Source organism: Tupaia chinensis, unplaced genomic scaffold, assembly GCF_000334495.1.
Source record: "Tupaia chinensis unplaced genomic scaffold, TupChi_1.0 Scaffold000695_1, whole genome shotgun sequence".
Taxonomy (NCBI): Eukaryota; Metazoa; Chordata; class Mammalia; order Scandentia; family Tupaiidae; genus Tupaia; species Tupaia belangeri.
In genome coordinates, this window is record NW_006160218.1 from 2,322,446 (window position 1) to 2,335,222 (window position 12,777).

General features: G+C 45.1%; 1 protein-coding gene across 1 annotated transcript in view; it reads left to right on the forward strand.

Annotated features, from left to right (window-relative positions):
* The window catches only part of SLIT2 (slit guidance ligand 2), a gene marked incomplete at its 5' end in the record, with an annotated part of 289,592 nt that overhangs the window by 244,334 nt on the left and 32,481 nt on the right, over window positions 1–12,777 (forward strand). Inside the window, 4 exon segments of the mRNA XM_006160628.3 lie at window positions 619–782; window positions 9,029–9,153; window positions 9,277–9,374; window positions 10,983–11,122. Of these exon segments, the coding sequence (XP_006160690.2) occupies window positions 619–782; window positions 9,029–9,153; window positions 9,277–9,374; window positions 10,983–11,122 (527 nt within the window).

A 12,777-nucleotide genomic window follows, 5' to 3' on the forward strand; every position in this document is an offset into this window, starting at 1 on the left:
CTCAGCACTTTACGCGCTTCCTTTTTCCTTTCTTCGCACTCCCTGGCCTTCCCAAGCCTCTCCACGCACTCCCCTTGACTATCCACCCAGCCGAGGTTTCCCGAACCACAAGCCCTTCCAGGAAACGTCATCTTGTTCACAGTCATCTTGGTAGCCTAGATGGCAGCATTTCCAGTAACAATCTCATGTGTGTCTCTGAGTACATGCGAATCTCCTGGGCAGGAGAGATTCTTTGGAGTTCACCTCGACGTGTCATCCATAGCTGGTCCTTAGAACCTGGCAGTAGGGGCTGAGTTCTCAGGAAATACTGGGGGGTGAAGGGAGTGTTAGGTCGGCTTACACCCCACCTAAATCTGTCTTTCCAAGTAGAAGGAGACCGCGTGGATCCCTGCTCCGTGTTAACTCGAGCGACAGCTCGCTAAATCGCAGCTGCAGTCAAGGAATGAGAATCCCCAGTGTCATCATTTTCCCCTAAGTTGGGATCTGCTCTAAGTCTGTGGGGGTTTTCTACTGAGCGTCGCTCCGACTTCTGTGCCCTTAGGAAATAACAGTGCCCCCGTCCTTGTGTGTGTGTGTGTGTGTGTGTGTGTGTGTGTGTGCTTTTGTGGTGTTTTCCAGCGCGATTGGAGCCAACCCTCTTTACTGTGACTGCCACATGCAGTGGTTGTCCGACTGGGTGAAGTCGGAGTACAAGGAGCCTGGGATCGCTCGCTGCGCCGGTCCTGGGGAGATGGCTGACAAACTCTTACTCACAACCCCCTCCAAGAAATTTACATGCCAAGGTGAGGATTTCAAACTTGGTTTTCTTTTTGTAAAATGACTATTTTGATTAAAATGGGGGGGGGACTGCTGCTCGACTTCAGAGGTGCAGTTGGAAAAGGGCGGTAGACCCTGATTGTCCACACTCATCCCCGGACGCCACAGAGCGGCGTCCGAGGCAGCCACGTACACAACGGGGCTTCTGGAGGGATTTCGGAAACAGCTCGTTGGAAATGATTGCGCGTTCTTTACGAGTGCATCGAGCGCTCCGGAGTTCAGAATGTCTGCCAATTCGTGTCACAGCCTCTAACAAGTAAAATGTTTTGCTTTTGCCCTGTCTATACACGTGCCTGGCCCTAGAGCTGCCAGGGCCCTGTGGCTTCCTGAGACCAGGTAAGGAGACAGGCCCTCCGAGTGTTCAGGCCAACCCTTCTGGCTTGCCCCGCGTGCTGCCATCTGTGTCACTGTCTCGTTCTCGCTGTCCGCATCCTCTCCCTTTCCCTCCGGGGTGTGTGCGAATTCCGAAGAGTGTCTTCCTCACAGTTTCTTCTTATTGCAACAATACAGAGCATCAGAATAGGAACACGTCCGCAATAAACAACATTTTATTTCTGCAAGAAGAAATAAAATTGACCCTTACTCAAATTTTTAATAATTACAAAAAACAATGCAAGATCCTCCTGAATGTATTTCGTTGTTTTTATTTTCCTTAGCTTCAGTTTTTTCCTTAAATTCCTGTCTAATACCTCAAGAATTGGATCCTTTTTTTTCTGCAAAAACTGTGTAATTGTAATTTTTAAAATTTCCCACAACCACAAGTCTAAGTTTTTGCATTTTTCTTTGAATCCATGCCAATAATACTCATACATCCTTGATTTAAATAGTCTAATTGTGTATCAGAATTTTAATGTATTAAAAATTGAAAGTAAAATATCATTGCAGTTCCTCTCTGAACTCATGTGCTTTGATTAGAGGAGGTTTGCAAGTAATTGGTATGTTAAGTTTTTCTTTTGTTGCCATAGATGTTTTGGGGGAGTCAGTGCCCCATGAGAAGTTTCCAGTGGGCAAAGAGGTACATCGTTCTTTTGTAAAGTGGAGGAGGAACGGCTGTCAAAGTAGAGAAGGAGAGCAGGCGTGCAGGCTTGTCCTTAGGCGTGTTATCGGGAAGATTACTTGGGGGTGTCCCCATGAGCCTGGGGGTGTCCGTTACCCACTTTGAAGGATGCTGGTGCCTATCTCCATTTTCTGAACATTTACAACCCTCTGGGTAGATCATAGTTCTTGATAAAACAACTTAGAACACAAATTTGGGGATCTCTGCACACTTAAACTCCACTTGTGTCATGTCACAGTTTCAGCTGTAACTTGAGATTGAGCTAACTCACTTGACCTTTAAAGCAATGTAATGTGGGGACCAGCAGATGGCGTAATGGTTATGTCGCTGGACTCCCATGTAGTTGGCCGCGGTTTGAGTCCCAGACCCAGTGGCTTAAAACTCAAACCAGGCACGTATGTATATGTGCTCAAGATCCTGAGAGGAGATTGGAGGAGAAGAGATTGCAGCGTGGCCTCCGCCAGGGGGTGATTTCTCACTTTCTGTCTCTCTGTCTCTATGGCTTGCACATGGGCCCTATTGCAAAAAAAAATCTCTTAAACGAACAAAGAAATGTACCGATGTAATATCTCATGGACTTGATATACTAATGGAAATATGCTTAAGGGAAAATTTGTCCTCATCAGCAATACCCAAGATGACTCTCTGCAGTGATGAAAATTCTAGATCTGAGCTGTCCAACAGGTAGCCAAGCGTCACAAGGGGTTTCTGAGCACCTATGATGTAGCTAATGTTAGCGAAGAAGTGCATTTTCTATTTTATCTTATTTCACTTAAATCTGCACAGGTAGCCACCATGTTGGGTAGTATCATTGCTGTAAGGGCTCAGAGGAAGAGATCTTTTCAGAGGAGTGTCTAACACTTCAGAGGTGTGCGTGTGTTCGAGTAAGCTGTCTGGGTGACAGACCAGGGTGAGGAGAGTGCTGCAGGTGGACAGAGCTGCAGGAGAGGGCCACACTGCAGGGAAGTTCTGGACTGCCTTGAACCAGCTGAGCTGAAATTTTGACAAATGATCAACAGCTCTGAATCTCTCAGCTGAACATTAGCAGTTTGGCTTAATATTTACTAAGTTATCAAATCAACAGATGGCGTGCATTTCAAGGTAGCGAACAGCCCGGGTGAAGACCAGTTGCAAGCAAGGAAACACTTGAGATGCAATGAATATATATCGTATAATTGCATTTAGCAGAATCAAAGACTTACCCCATTTTTCTTAACTCGTAAAATTGAAATCATTCCTATCATGAGTCCTACCAGGTCTCCATTTGAGAAATGGATCGATTGTAATTTAGGGAGATTAAGCAATTCGCTCTGGGTGACTCAGCTGCTGAACAGGGTGAGACTTGGCTCTCTTACTCCAGAGGTTGTTGCAAAAGTTTACTTTATAATTTTCAATAAAATTATTTTCAAGATACATTATCCATAGGAATAAGATTGCTCCCTACTACTGAAACATGCCTAGAAAATGAAAGTTTTTGAATCACCCTCCCCTGCTTTCCTGGAAATACTCATTTATACGAAACAAAGTGGTGAAAGGTGAAGTATGTTCTTTTATTTATTCATGGGAGATTTTTTGCTATAAGGTACATGTGCTCGGGGAGAGACAGAGAGTGAGAACTAACCTCCCGGGGTGGATGGCCATGCTGTAGTTCCTTTTCCTCCATTCTCCTTTGCGATTTTGGACACACATGCCTGGTATGAGTTCCAAGCTGCTAGGTCTGGAACTTGACCTGTAGCCGACCATGTGGGAGTCCAGCAGTGTTAACCATTATACCATCTGCTGGTCCCAGTGTGTTCTTTTATTAATTAAAATAATTCACTGAAGAAAACTGGCGAATTCTGTGGCGTGGAGCATATGTGCTTTATGAGCTTATGAGCAATAAAATGATGTATCTTTAAATATTTTATAATTTGAGGTTTTCACATTTTAATTTCACTTTCCCAAAAGATACACCAATGTGTTCTTATCTTATTCATGAAAGTCTTGTAAATACAAACTCCCAGTATGACGATGTGTCAGTGGAATTTCAAATTCTAGCAGGAAGGCAAATCTTACATGTGTAGGGGCCTGGTTACAGTTATGTCTGAGGATAACGGGAGTATTTTTTTATTTTTTGCTAGAAAAGGTTGTTCTATTATTTCAAGGAATTTTTTTAAAGAATTATTTTATTTAACTTTTTAAAAAATTTATTTATATATCTTTTTAATTTGACCAGAGAGGTACAGAGTGAGAGAGAAAGTGAGAAAGCAAGCCACCAGGTCTGGGACTCGAACCGTGGTTGGCCATGTGGGAGTCCAGTGCCCTTTACCACCATGCCACTCGCCAGCCCTATCAAGTAAATTTTTTTTGAGAGAGATTTTTGCTATAGGGCAGGTGCGCTTGCCAGAAAGACAGAGAGAGACACAGAGACAGAAAGTGAGAAATCACCCCCGAGGGGGGATGGCCACGCTGCAATCCCTTCTCCTCTCAGGATCTTGGGCATGCACGCACACACACCTGGCTTGAGTTTTAAGCCACTGGGTCCAGGACTCAAACTGCGGGTGACTACATGGAAGTGCAGTGACATAGCCATTACGCTAACTGCTGGTCCCTCAAGTAAAGCACATATTTAATTCCTACCCTGACCAGAGCGTGGTCGAGTGGGAAACAGATGGGGAGGACGTGCCTTTGTAACTCAAATATCCTGGTCTGCTAAATCTCTCTGAAGTTAGGGCGCTCAAGCAGCTAGCCATAAACCAAGGGTTCTGCCTCTCCAAGCTCCCATTGGAAAGTCGACGTGAAACGTGAAGCTTTGCTCAGTTTCAACATTCGCATTCCTGGTTCAGGATGGTTTCCCTAGACGGACACCTGAACCAGTCTTTTTATTTATTTATTTTGCACAGGGATTCACTAAACACGTGAATGTACTAAAGAGAGAATAATCTAATGGAATTGAACGGTGCATTGTTTTTCATTCATTCGACGGATATTACCCAATTCAGTGGACATGCACTGGGCATGTGAGTCCAGTGTACCAGTGTACCCAGAATTCTCCTGAAGCTTACATTCTGCTAATAGACCATTCTAGAACAGTATGGAAGCTTAGAGATAAACAGGATCTCCAGAAAGTTCATGGAAAGCATGTATGATGGAAAAGGCATACATGGGTTTCAAAAAAATTTTACAACAAAATTAACTCGGGCATCCATTCTATTTTTTCCTACAAACTTTTGAAGTCCCCTTACATATCCAAATAAAACACCTGTGGAATTGTCACTGGCCCTTCAGGTCCATGAGGTCATCAGAAGATTCCTGTGCTGAGCCAAGCTCACCTGGAACAGGGTACGAACAGGGCCGAGGCCCAGGCATGCAGGGTTTGGTAGCACAGAGGGTCGAGGAGAAGGTGCTGACAGTGTTTCATCATTCATTCATAAAAGCTAGCTAAAAGGTCAAGAAATCTGGACCTTCTAAAATCTAACTTCTCACCATCTCATGATGGATCTCTTCCCTTAACGTTATATACATTAACAGTCCTGGGGCCAGCAGGTGGCATAGTGCTTAAGGCACCGGACAGGCTGGCCTTCCTTCGAGTCTCGGACCTGGTGCTTTGCTCTCTCACCTTTTCTCTCTCTGGTGAGTGCTTATTCCCTGTAGCAATTTTAATAATAATAAAAAATAAATAAATAAAATTTAGTGAATGAGTCTTTAAAAAAAGTAAAAAAGAATTCTGTAGCTTCTGGAATTCCTGGAAAAAATCCACATCACTCAGCGATAACATTGCAATAGTACTGTCTGAGCGGGACAGTTTCTTCCTTCTCTAAAAGAAAGTTTTTGACAAGCTTGAATGAGGCCAATTGCTCTCTATCGCAAAATTGTGTTAATATTGTCCTTAGTCGTTTTAGTAAGTAAGATGGTAAGTAAATAATTCAGTCTAAACTAGGAATAATGAAAATTTCACTAGTGCGATCAGTTTTGGAGCATTATTTAAAACTTGGTCAAATTCATTCTGCATTTGCACATTTCATTATCACTAGCACATAGCTCTAGCTTTGGAATAACCTTGGCTTTTTGGTATTAGACTTCTTCACTGGCCAAAGAAAACATTCAGGTGTATGCATGGTTATTTGTTCAAGTGCCCTCTTAAAAAGCAAAGCGGATTTTCCATAGACTTTTAAAGCCTTAAAACACCAGGAAAAATTTAGCACAGTTATTTTAAAAGGTGAAGAGAACCAGCAATTAATGTTCTGTCCTTAAATATTTTGCATCCATGTTATCTTTAATATTCACAATAATTATATAACCTATTTTTCATTTAACTTTGACTCCAGCTCATTGACTATCTGAAGGTCACATGCAAATGTGCTAAAGCCCAGCAGTCATGTAGTATTTAGCGTGTATATTTTTTGAACCATTTAGATCATGGGAACTTACAGGTTGTTTATTTGTTTGTGTTTTATTGTGTTTCATTTTCCCATGAGTGTGTGCTTGCCGAAGAGAGAAGGGCACAGAGAGAGAGAAAGTCAGAAATCACCCCCGAGAGGGATGGCCATGCTCCAATCCCTTCTCCTCCCTTCTCCTTCTGGTGTGTTTTTCAAGCTGCCAGGTCCGGGACTCAAACCTTGGTCATCCATGTTGGAATCCAGTGCGCTAACCACCTTGCATCCTGCTGGCCCTGAAATTTACAGTATTTTAACCCCCATTATCTGAGGACCATCTCAACACCTCTCTGCTGAAGTTATAAGGACACCAAGATCTTGCCTACTGCAACTTCAGTGACTCCTGTTAGTTATTTCCGTTCCCTCCCTTTTCATCTTAGATGGGGCCACTGCTTTCGCCTGCTTCTTCGTCCCTCTGACACCTCTTTCACTTTCATCCATGATTTGATGTAGATCTATGATGGGGCTCTGTCCTTAAGTTCTCAGTTGATTTCAATCCGTGTTTTCGAGTATCTAGCCGTGACCTTTCTTACGATCTTAGATTTTTATTTCCATGCTCCTTGGCAGCGTGCAGAGACAGGAGACACATAGTCCGAGCATGCACGCTCAGTTCTTGCGTTCTTCGTCTAGTGGATTCAGGTATCTCTCTGGGGCTGACGTCGACGTTGTTCCAGGAACTCAGGTGTTTCCGTTGCCTTTGACCGTTGCCTTTGACCCCCCAAACTGAGACTAGTACCTGGCACAAAGCAGACCCCCCTATATATTTGACAAATGAATGAGTTAGTGATGGAGGGCTATTAGCAAGTGTATGTTTGGGACTGATGTTTAAAACTGTGGAGCTTAGACCAATGGTTTCAAAATGTAAAATCTCATCTCAGTTAGTTAGGGCTGACATCAAACAGCCTACCTCTCTCCTGAACTGACTTTAGACAGGGGCAGTGTTAGAGCATCTTCCCTCACTCATGTTTGCCAGAACGAAGGCAGACTCTGGGATAGAGTTAAACATTTCTGTCTGGAGCGTAGGCAATAAATCAAAGTGCAGCACAATTCTCAGTGGGTGGCAATATTGGTGTCAGGTGCTTAAGTGTGCTTCCAGTCAAGCAGGCAATTCTGCCTACAAGCTTTAATGGAGCCGAGGTCCGACAGTTCTCCCATTAAAGATTAAAGCAACTGACAGAGACAGACTGTTAACCCAACTTTTTTTCTCATTTTCCATTGAATTATTAAGCTAAACACACCTCCATCTACATGGTAGATAATGCTCTGAAGTCAAGACCAGACCTTGACTCAATCCAGTGAGCCTAGGCCGGTCTTCACAGTGGCATTTGTGAATCTCTGTATCCTTGAAGCAAGCTTTCTTTTCTCTTCTGTAGCCCTCATCTTTGTCGGCAGTATTTTAATGCATCTTGGAGCCAGTTAGCTTTAGGAAGGAGAAAATGGTTGGGTTATATAGTCCCTTACCAAATGCCAATGCATTATTTCCCAGAGTGGGAGATACAATGGCATATGGAGAGTACCTGTGGTCACATGTTAATCACATGTGCTTGTGTACACGTGTTTCCATCAGACCATAGCCATCATGAGCTCTACTGTGTAGAATAGCGTGATTTAAGTTAGTTTAGCTGGATAGAAGTCGCACCTTTTTGGTTGGCTGTACCTTATAAGGAGGAGCAGTGACAGGCGACACGGGGAGGTCCCAGGTCCGCATCCACAGAGCTCCAGGAGTAAGCCAGAAACATGCAAGCCCGTGATCCAGAGCTGGCTGAGGCCAGGGGTGGATCGTGGCATCAAGACCCTGTTGGGATGCTGTCTCTCTGTCTCTGTGTCTCCCTGTCTCACTCATGACATAAATAAACTTTAAAAAAAAAAAGTTTAGAGCAGGGCGGTTGGGGGTGGGGTTTCAAGCTCTCCAGCTGCCCTGGATGACTTGGTCAGATCGTGTATGACGGTACGTGCCATTGGAACTTCACTGCACGCTCCAAAGAGGACCAAGAACTACCGAGGGCCCTATGATGGCAGAAATGGAGCTACCGTTTGTAGGATAAAGATCTGTATTTTGTATATGAAGGTAGCGCTGCCGTTGTCCTGGTCAGACCTCGTTGCCAAGGGGCACTCCACGGAGCTCTCACATAGGGTTTAAAAGCCTGCATTGGGGGTCTATAATTTCCGGAACGTTAGCCACATAGGGAACAAGGACAACTGACCAGAAGAAAGACAGCAGCCAGATCGGCATTCGATCTAACCTGTCACGGGTTAGGAGGTTTTTTAAATGAGATATTATAGTAGAGATTTCAATGGTGTTTTCTTCTCGAAGAGGAAGACACAGAAACCTCGCCCATCACACATTGTGCTAACAAACAAACGCTGTATTGGGAGACGATGAGGGAAAATCTGTCCTCCTGGAAAAATGGAGATACATTTTGGGTTTATTTCCATATGTATAAACCATACGTGTGACATGGTTTTGTCCTGGAAGGGGTTCACCTGTACCTGTGCCATCACTGAAGTTAGACCCTGACTCTAAGCAGCCACGCCAGGGTCCCACGCTGCCTTCAGAGGGCTCACGGTGCCAAGGCCCGTGTCGCATCCTCAAACATTATATGATAATGCCGGTTTCTGGTGTTCTCCTGGAAAAGAGACAAAAGTAAATTGTACACAATTTACTATTAAGACATATAGATAATTTTATGTAAAACAGAATAAAATGTACCCACTTTGACGTTTTAAAATTAATTTTTAGGCCCTGTGGATGTCAATATTCTAGCCAAATGCAATCCCTGTTTATCGAATCCCTGCAAGAACGATGGCACCTGCAACAATGACCCGGTCGACTTTTACCGATGCACCTGTCCCTACGGGTTCAAGGTAGGCGGCGACCGTGGGAGTCGCGGTGGGGAGACGCAGCTTCCTCGGCATGCCGTCTTGCCTCGGTCTGCCCCGCTGTGTGTCCAGACTGACACGGAACTGTACTGCCTGTCCCTCCTCCAGGGGCAGGACTGCGATGTCCCCATCCACGCGTGCATCAGCAACCCGTGCAAACACGGAGGAACCTGCCACTTGAAGGAGGGAGAGAAAGACGGGTTCTGGTAGGTCATCAGTCTGTGACCGGCGGTGTTGGAACTACTGGGACAGAATCACTGTGGAGATGCGTGTTTTTATTTTTAAATCAAAGTGTTGTCTTTTGAAAAGAATGCCAGGGGACAAGCAGATGGTGTCATGGTTATGTCACTGGACTTCCACATAGTTGACTGTAGTTCGAGTCTCAGACCTGGCAGCTTAAACCTCATGCCAGGCGTATGTACGTGCATGCCCAAAACCCGAGAGGAGAATGGAGGAGAAGGGACTGCAATGTGGCCATCCCCCCGGAGGGTGATTTCTCGCTTTCTATCTCTTTGTCTCTCCGGCAAGCACACGTACCTGTAGCAAAAATCTCTCTTTAAATGAATAAATAAGTGAATAATACAAAGCGTGGCAGACTGAAGACGACGTGGATTGGTTTTGAGCCTCAGTGCTATTATAATATTCAAGATGAATGGGGATGTACAGTGTCCCCCCGGGACACCACGACATCCAGCGGGATAGAAAGTCACGTAGGCAGGAGACTGAAGACGACGTGGATTGGTTTTGAGCCTCCGTGCTATTATAATATTCAAGATGAATGGGGATGTAGTGTCCCCCCGGGACACCGCGACATCCAGCGGGATAGAAAGTCATGTAGGCAGGTTTCGAGTAATCGAGCCGGACGGGAGCAGGACGAGCCTGGGCTCCGCGTGCTCGCTGATCGCTAACCAGTCCCCTGCAGGGCGCGTGCTGTGTCGCTCCGCTTGCTGCTTTAGCAGACAGTGTGAGGAGCTGAGAGGAGGTCTCTCTGCGACCAAAAGCTAGTGACTTACTCGCTAGCCACAGTACAAGGGGACAGGCGTGCTGTGAGCATGTTTAACCTGGAGGTACTTAATCACACGCTACAGTAACGTCAGAGGCACTTCATGAATTATGAGAGGGAATTCTTTATCAGATGACAGGAATAATTACACTTCAGAATGCTGATCCACTATGACAGCTTGTTAGCAACGGCTCTTTCTAGAAGAAATATGCCTCACTTCTGCGTGCTGTCATGACAATGTTTTCTTCTGGGTGTTACTCAAAGATTATTCAGATAATTACTTAAGATTAGATGGCCGATGTGTGATGCTGGGGGGAAACTGGATTTATCGAAACTCAAAGAGAACCTTCTGATAATTGCACAGGAGGCAAGATTTTATTTTCAGATCTCGTTTTTTCCCAAGGCATCCAGCCCGTTATGCTCAGGGCAGTAGGTGCTGTGATTTTAAAAATCAGAAGCAGCTTCTCTCCACTTACGGGGAAAGAAGCGAGTTACCGCATCGTGGCGTGAGTGGAGAGCGGGGCCCGCGGCGTGGCGGTGTGTGTTTAGACGGCAGCTGAGCTGAGCGTATTGACTGTGGCTGCCAAGCCTTCGCCATCTCGCTGCCAGCCCAGGTCTTTTCTGAATGGTTTCTGGCTTGGTGGGGACCCGTTTAAATTGATTCTTACAACTTGTCGTTACAAAGCATCATAACGATCAATTTCTTGTAGTTAAATGCTCTCTAATTGGTGAGTATGTGCATTGCTTTTCTCAATGTTGGTTTAAAATGCAGCACACGCATGGTTTTTCCCTTCCCTCTCCTGGTGCCCAGGTGTATTTGCGCTGATGGGTTCGAAGGAGAAAATTGTGAAGTCAATGTTGATGACTGTGAAGACAATGATTGTGAAAACAACTCTACATGTGTGGACGGGATTAATAACTACACCTGCCTTTGCCCACCTGAGTACACAGGTATGCAGAATAGCGCGTGGCATGCCCTCCATCAGAACATCTGTCCGGTACCGTCTTTAGCATGTCACGCGTGTTTGGTAAACCGCGGTATTCTTTGACAGTTGGTACAGGTGTGGGAAATTACATGCAGATACAAAAGGGCATAGTTGTTCTAGCAGCCGAACAGACCCAGCCAGCTCGTGTCAGGTCCACACGTTTTTCTTAACGTTGTACTGTCAAGCGGAAAAGACGCTGTCACGCCAGCTTCCACCACTCAGTCCCACCACTCAGTGACGTTTTCACACACACTGATTTCCCCGTGCACACCAGCCCCACCTAAGTGAAAAGAAAACACTTCTTCACATAGCCAAAATGCAATTAAGCGTTTGCGATCACTCAAGTTTAAACTGGCTCCTCGCTAGTAAGTGTTTGGCTTCAGTAACCCATGCCCTTCAAAACAAAACTTCTCTAGGAAAAAAGAGATCGAACATTCTGAGTAATCTTATTAGATCCTAAGCTTTATTTTTTTCTGGCATTTTGTCTCTTTGGGTCATAATCCTGTAAATCTATTCATGTTGCTAGAGTTTTTCCCTATTCAATCCAACTTGCTCTAAAGAAAACATCGAGTTTATGGTTGGTCTATTTTGTCAGAATACCTGTTTGATTGGTTTTTGAGGCTAGGAATAAGAAACTATACCATATTAGCCACCTTGTTTCCCTAATAAATCATTTAAAGTTGCTAGGGAGGAGGAGCTTTTTACACATTTGATTTTTCAGGGGGAAAAAATGGAGAAACAGATTTCATTGCTCCATTTTAAATTGCCATTTCTGTTTGCTGAGTGCTTTTTCATTCGTTATTTTCCAAGTTTCAGTTCATGTTATGAAGATCGGAGGCTGAGATAGTTACGGAGGTGACTGTAGGTCGACACCTCTAGACAAGAAAGGCAGGTTCACCTCTGGCTTTTCAGGGCTTTCTTGTTGGGAAGTCATTGAAATTTAAGTGTTCAAGGAATGCCCTAAGTTTATATTTTACCAAGCGTTTTTCTTAAAGGAAAGTACTGTGGGGATGGGAAATGCTAGACCAGCCCCGAGGCCGTGTTGGCCACCCCTTTCCCGGGGTTGGTTTCTTCACACCGTGAGGCACCCAATGTCAGGTCAAGCAGAACCACATTGCGTTTCCCGTGGGCATTCGAGTGTGCCTGTCACGTGTTCTTCCAGCCCTTGTACCCCTCAGTGGGCGCAATTTGAGCATTCTTTGCTACCTTACATTTTTACATTAAGAAAACATTAGCAAGTACATTCGACATGCACCCGTGCTGACGTGGCTGTGAAGGGTGTCGGTGTCCACAGATTTCCCTTCACCGCTGTCACTGTGTCACCCACACATCTTACTACAGCCTGTGGGCCGGGGCCGGGGCCCTGGAGCACCCTAAGCACCTGAGCTCTATCGGAGCCGATTTAGACATGTGCCGAAAGCCCACACTCACACTCAGCTGAGAGCTCGCACTGCATGTGACAGGCTGGTTCTTTTTCCATCATTGATCGTAGAAAAGGTTCAAGAACTCACTTAATTTCGAAGGCCTCTTTAAACCAACCCAATGCGGCCATACCCAACAGACGAGACCCAAGCATTCCCAGGACACATTGCTTAATCGGTGCCTTCCCCGGCCCTGAAA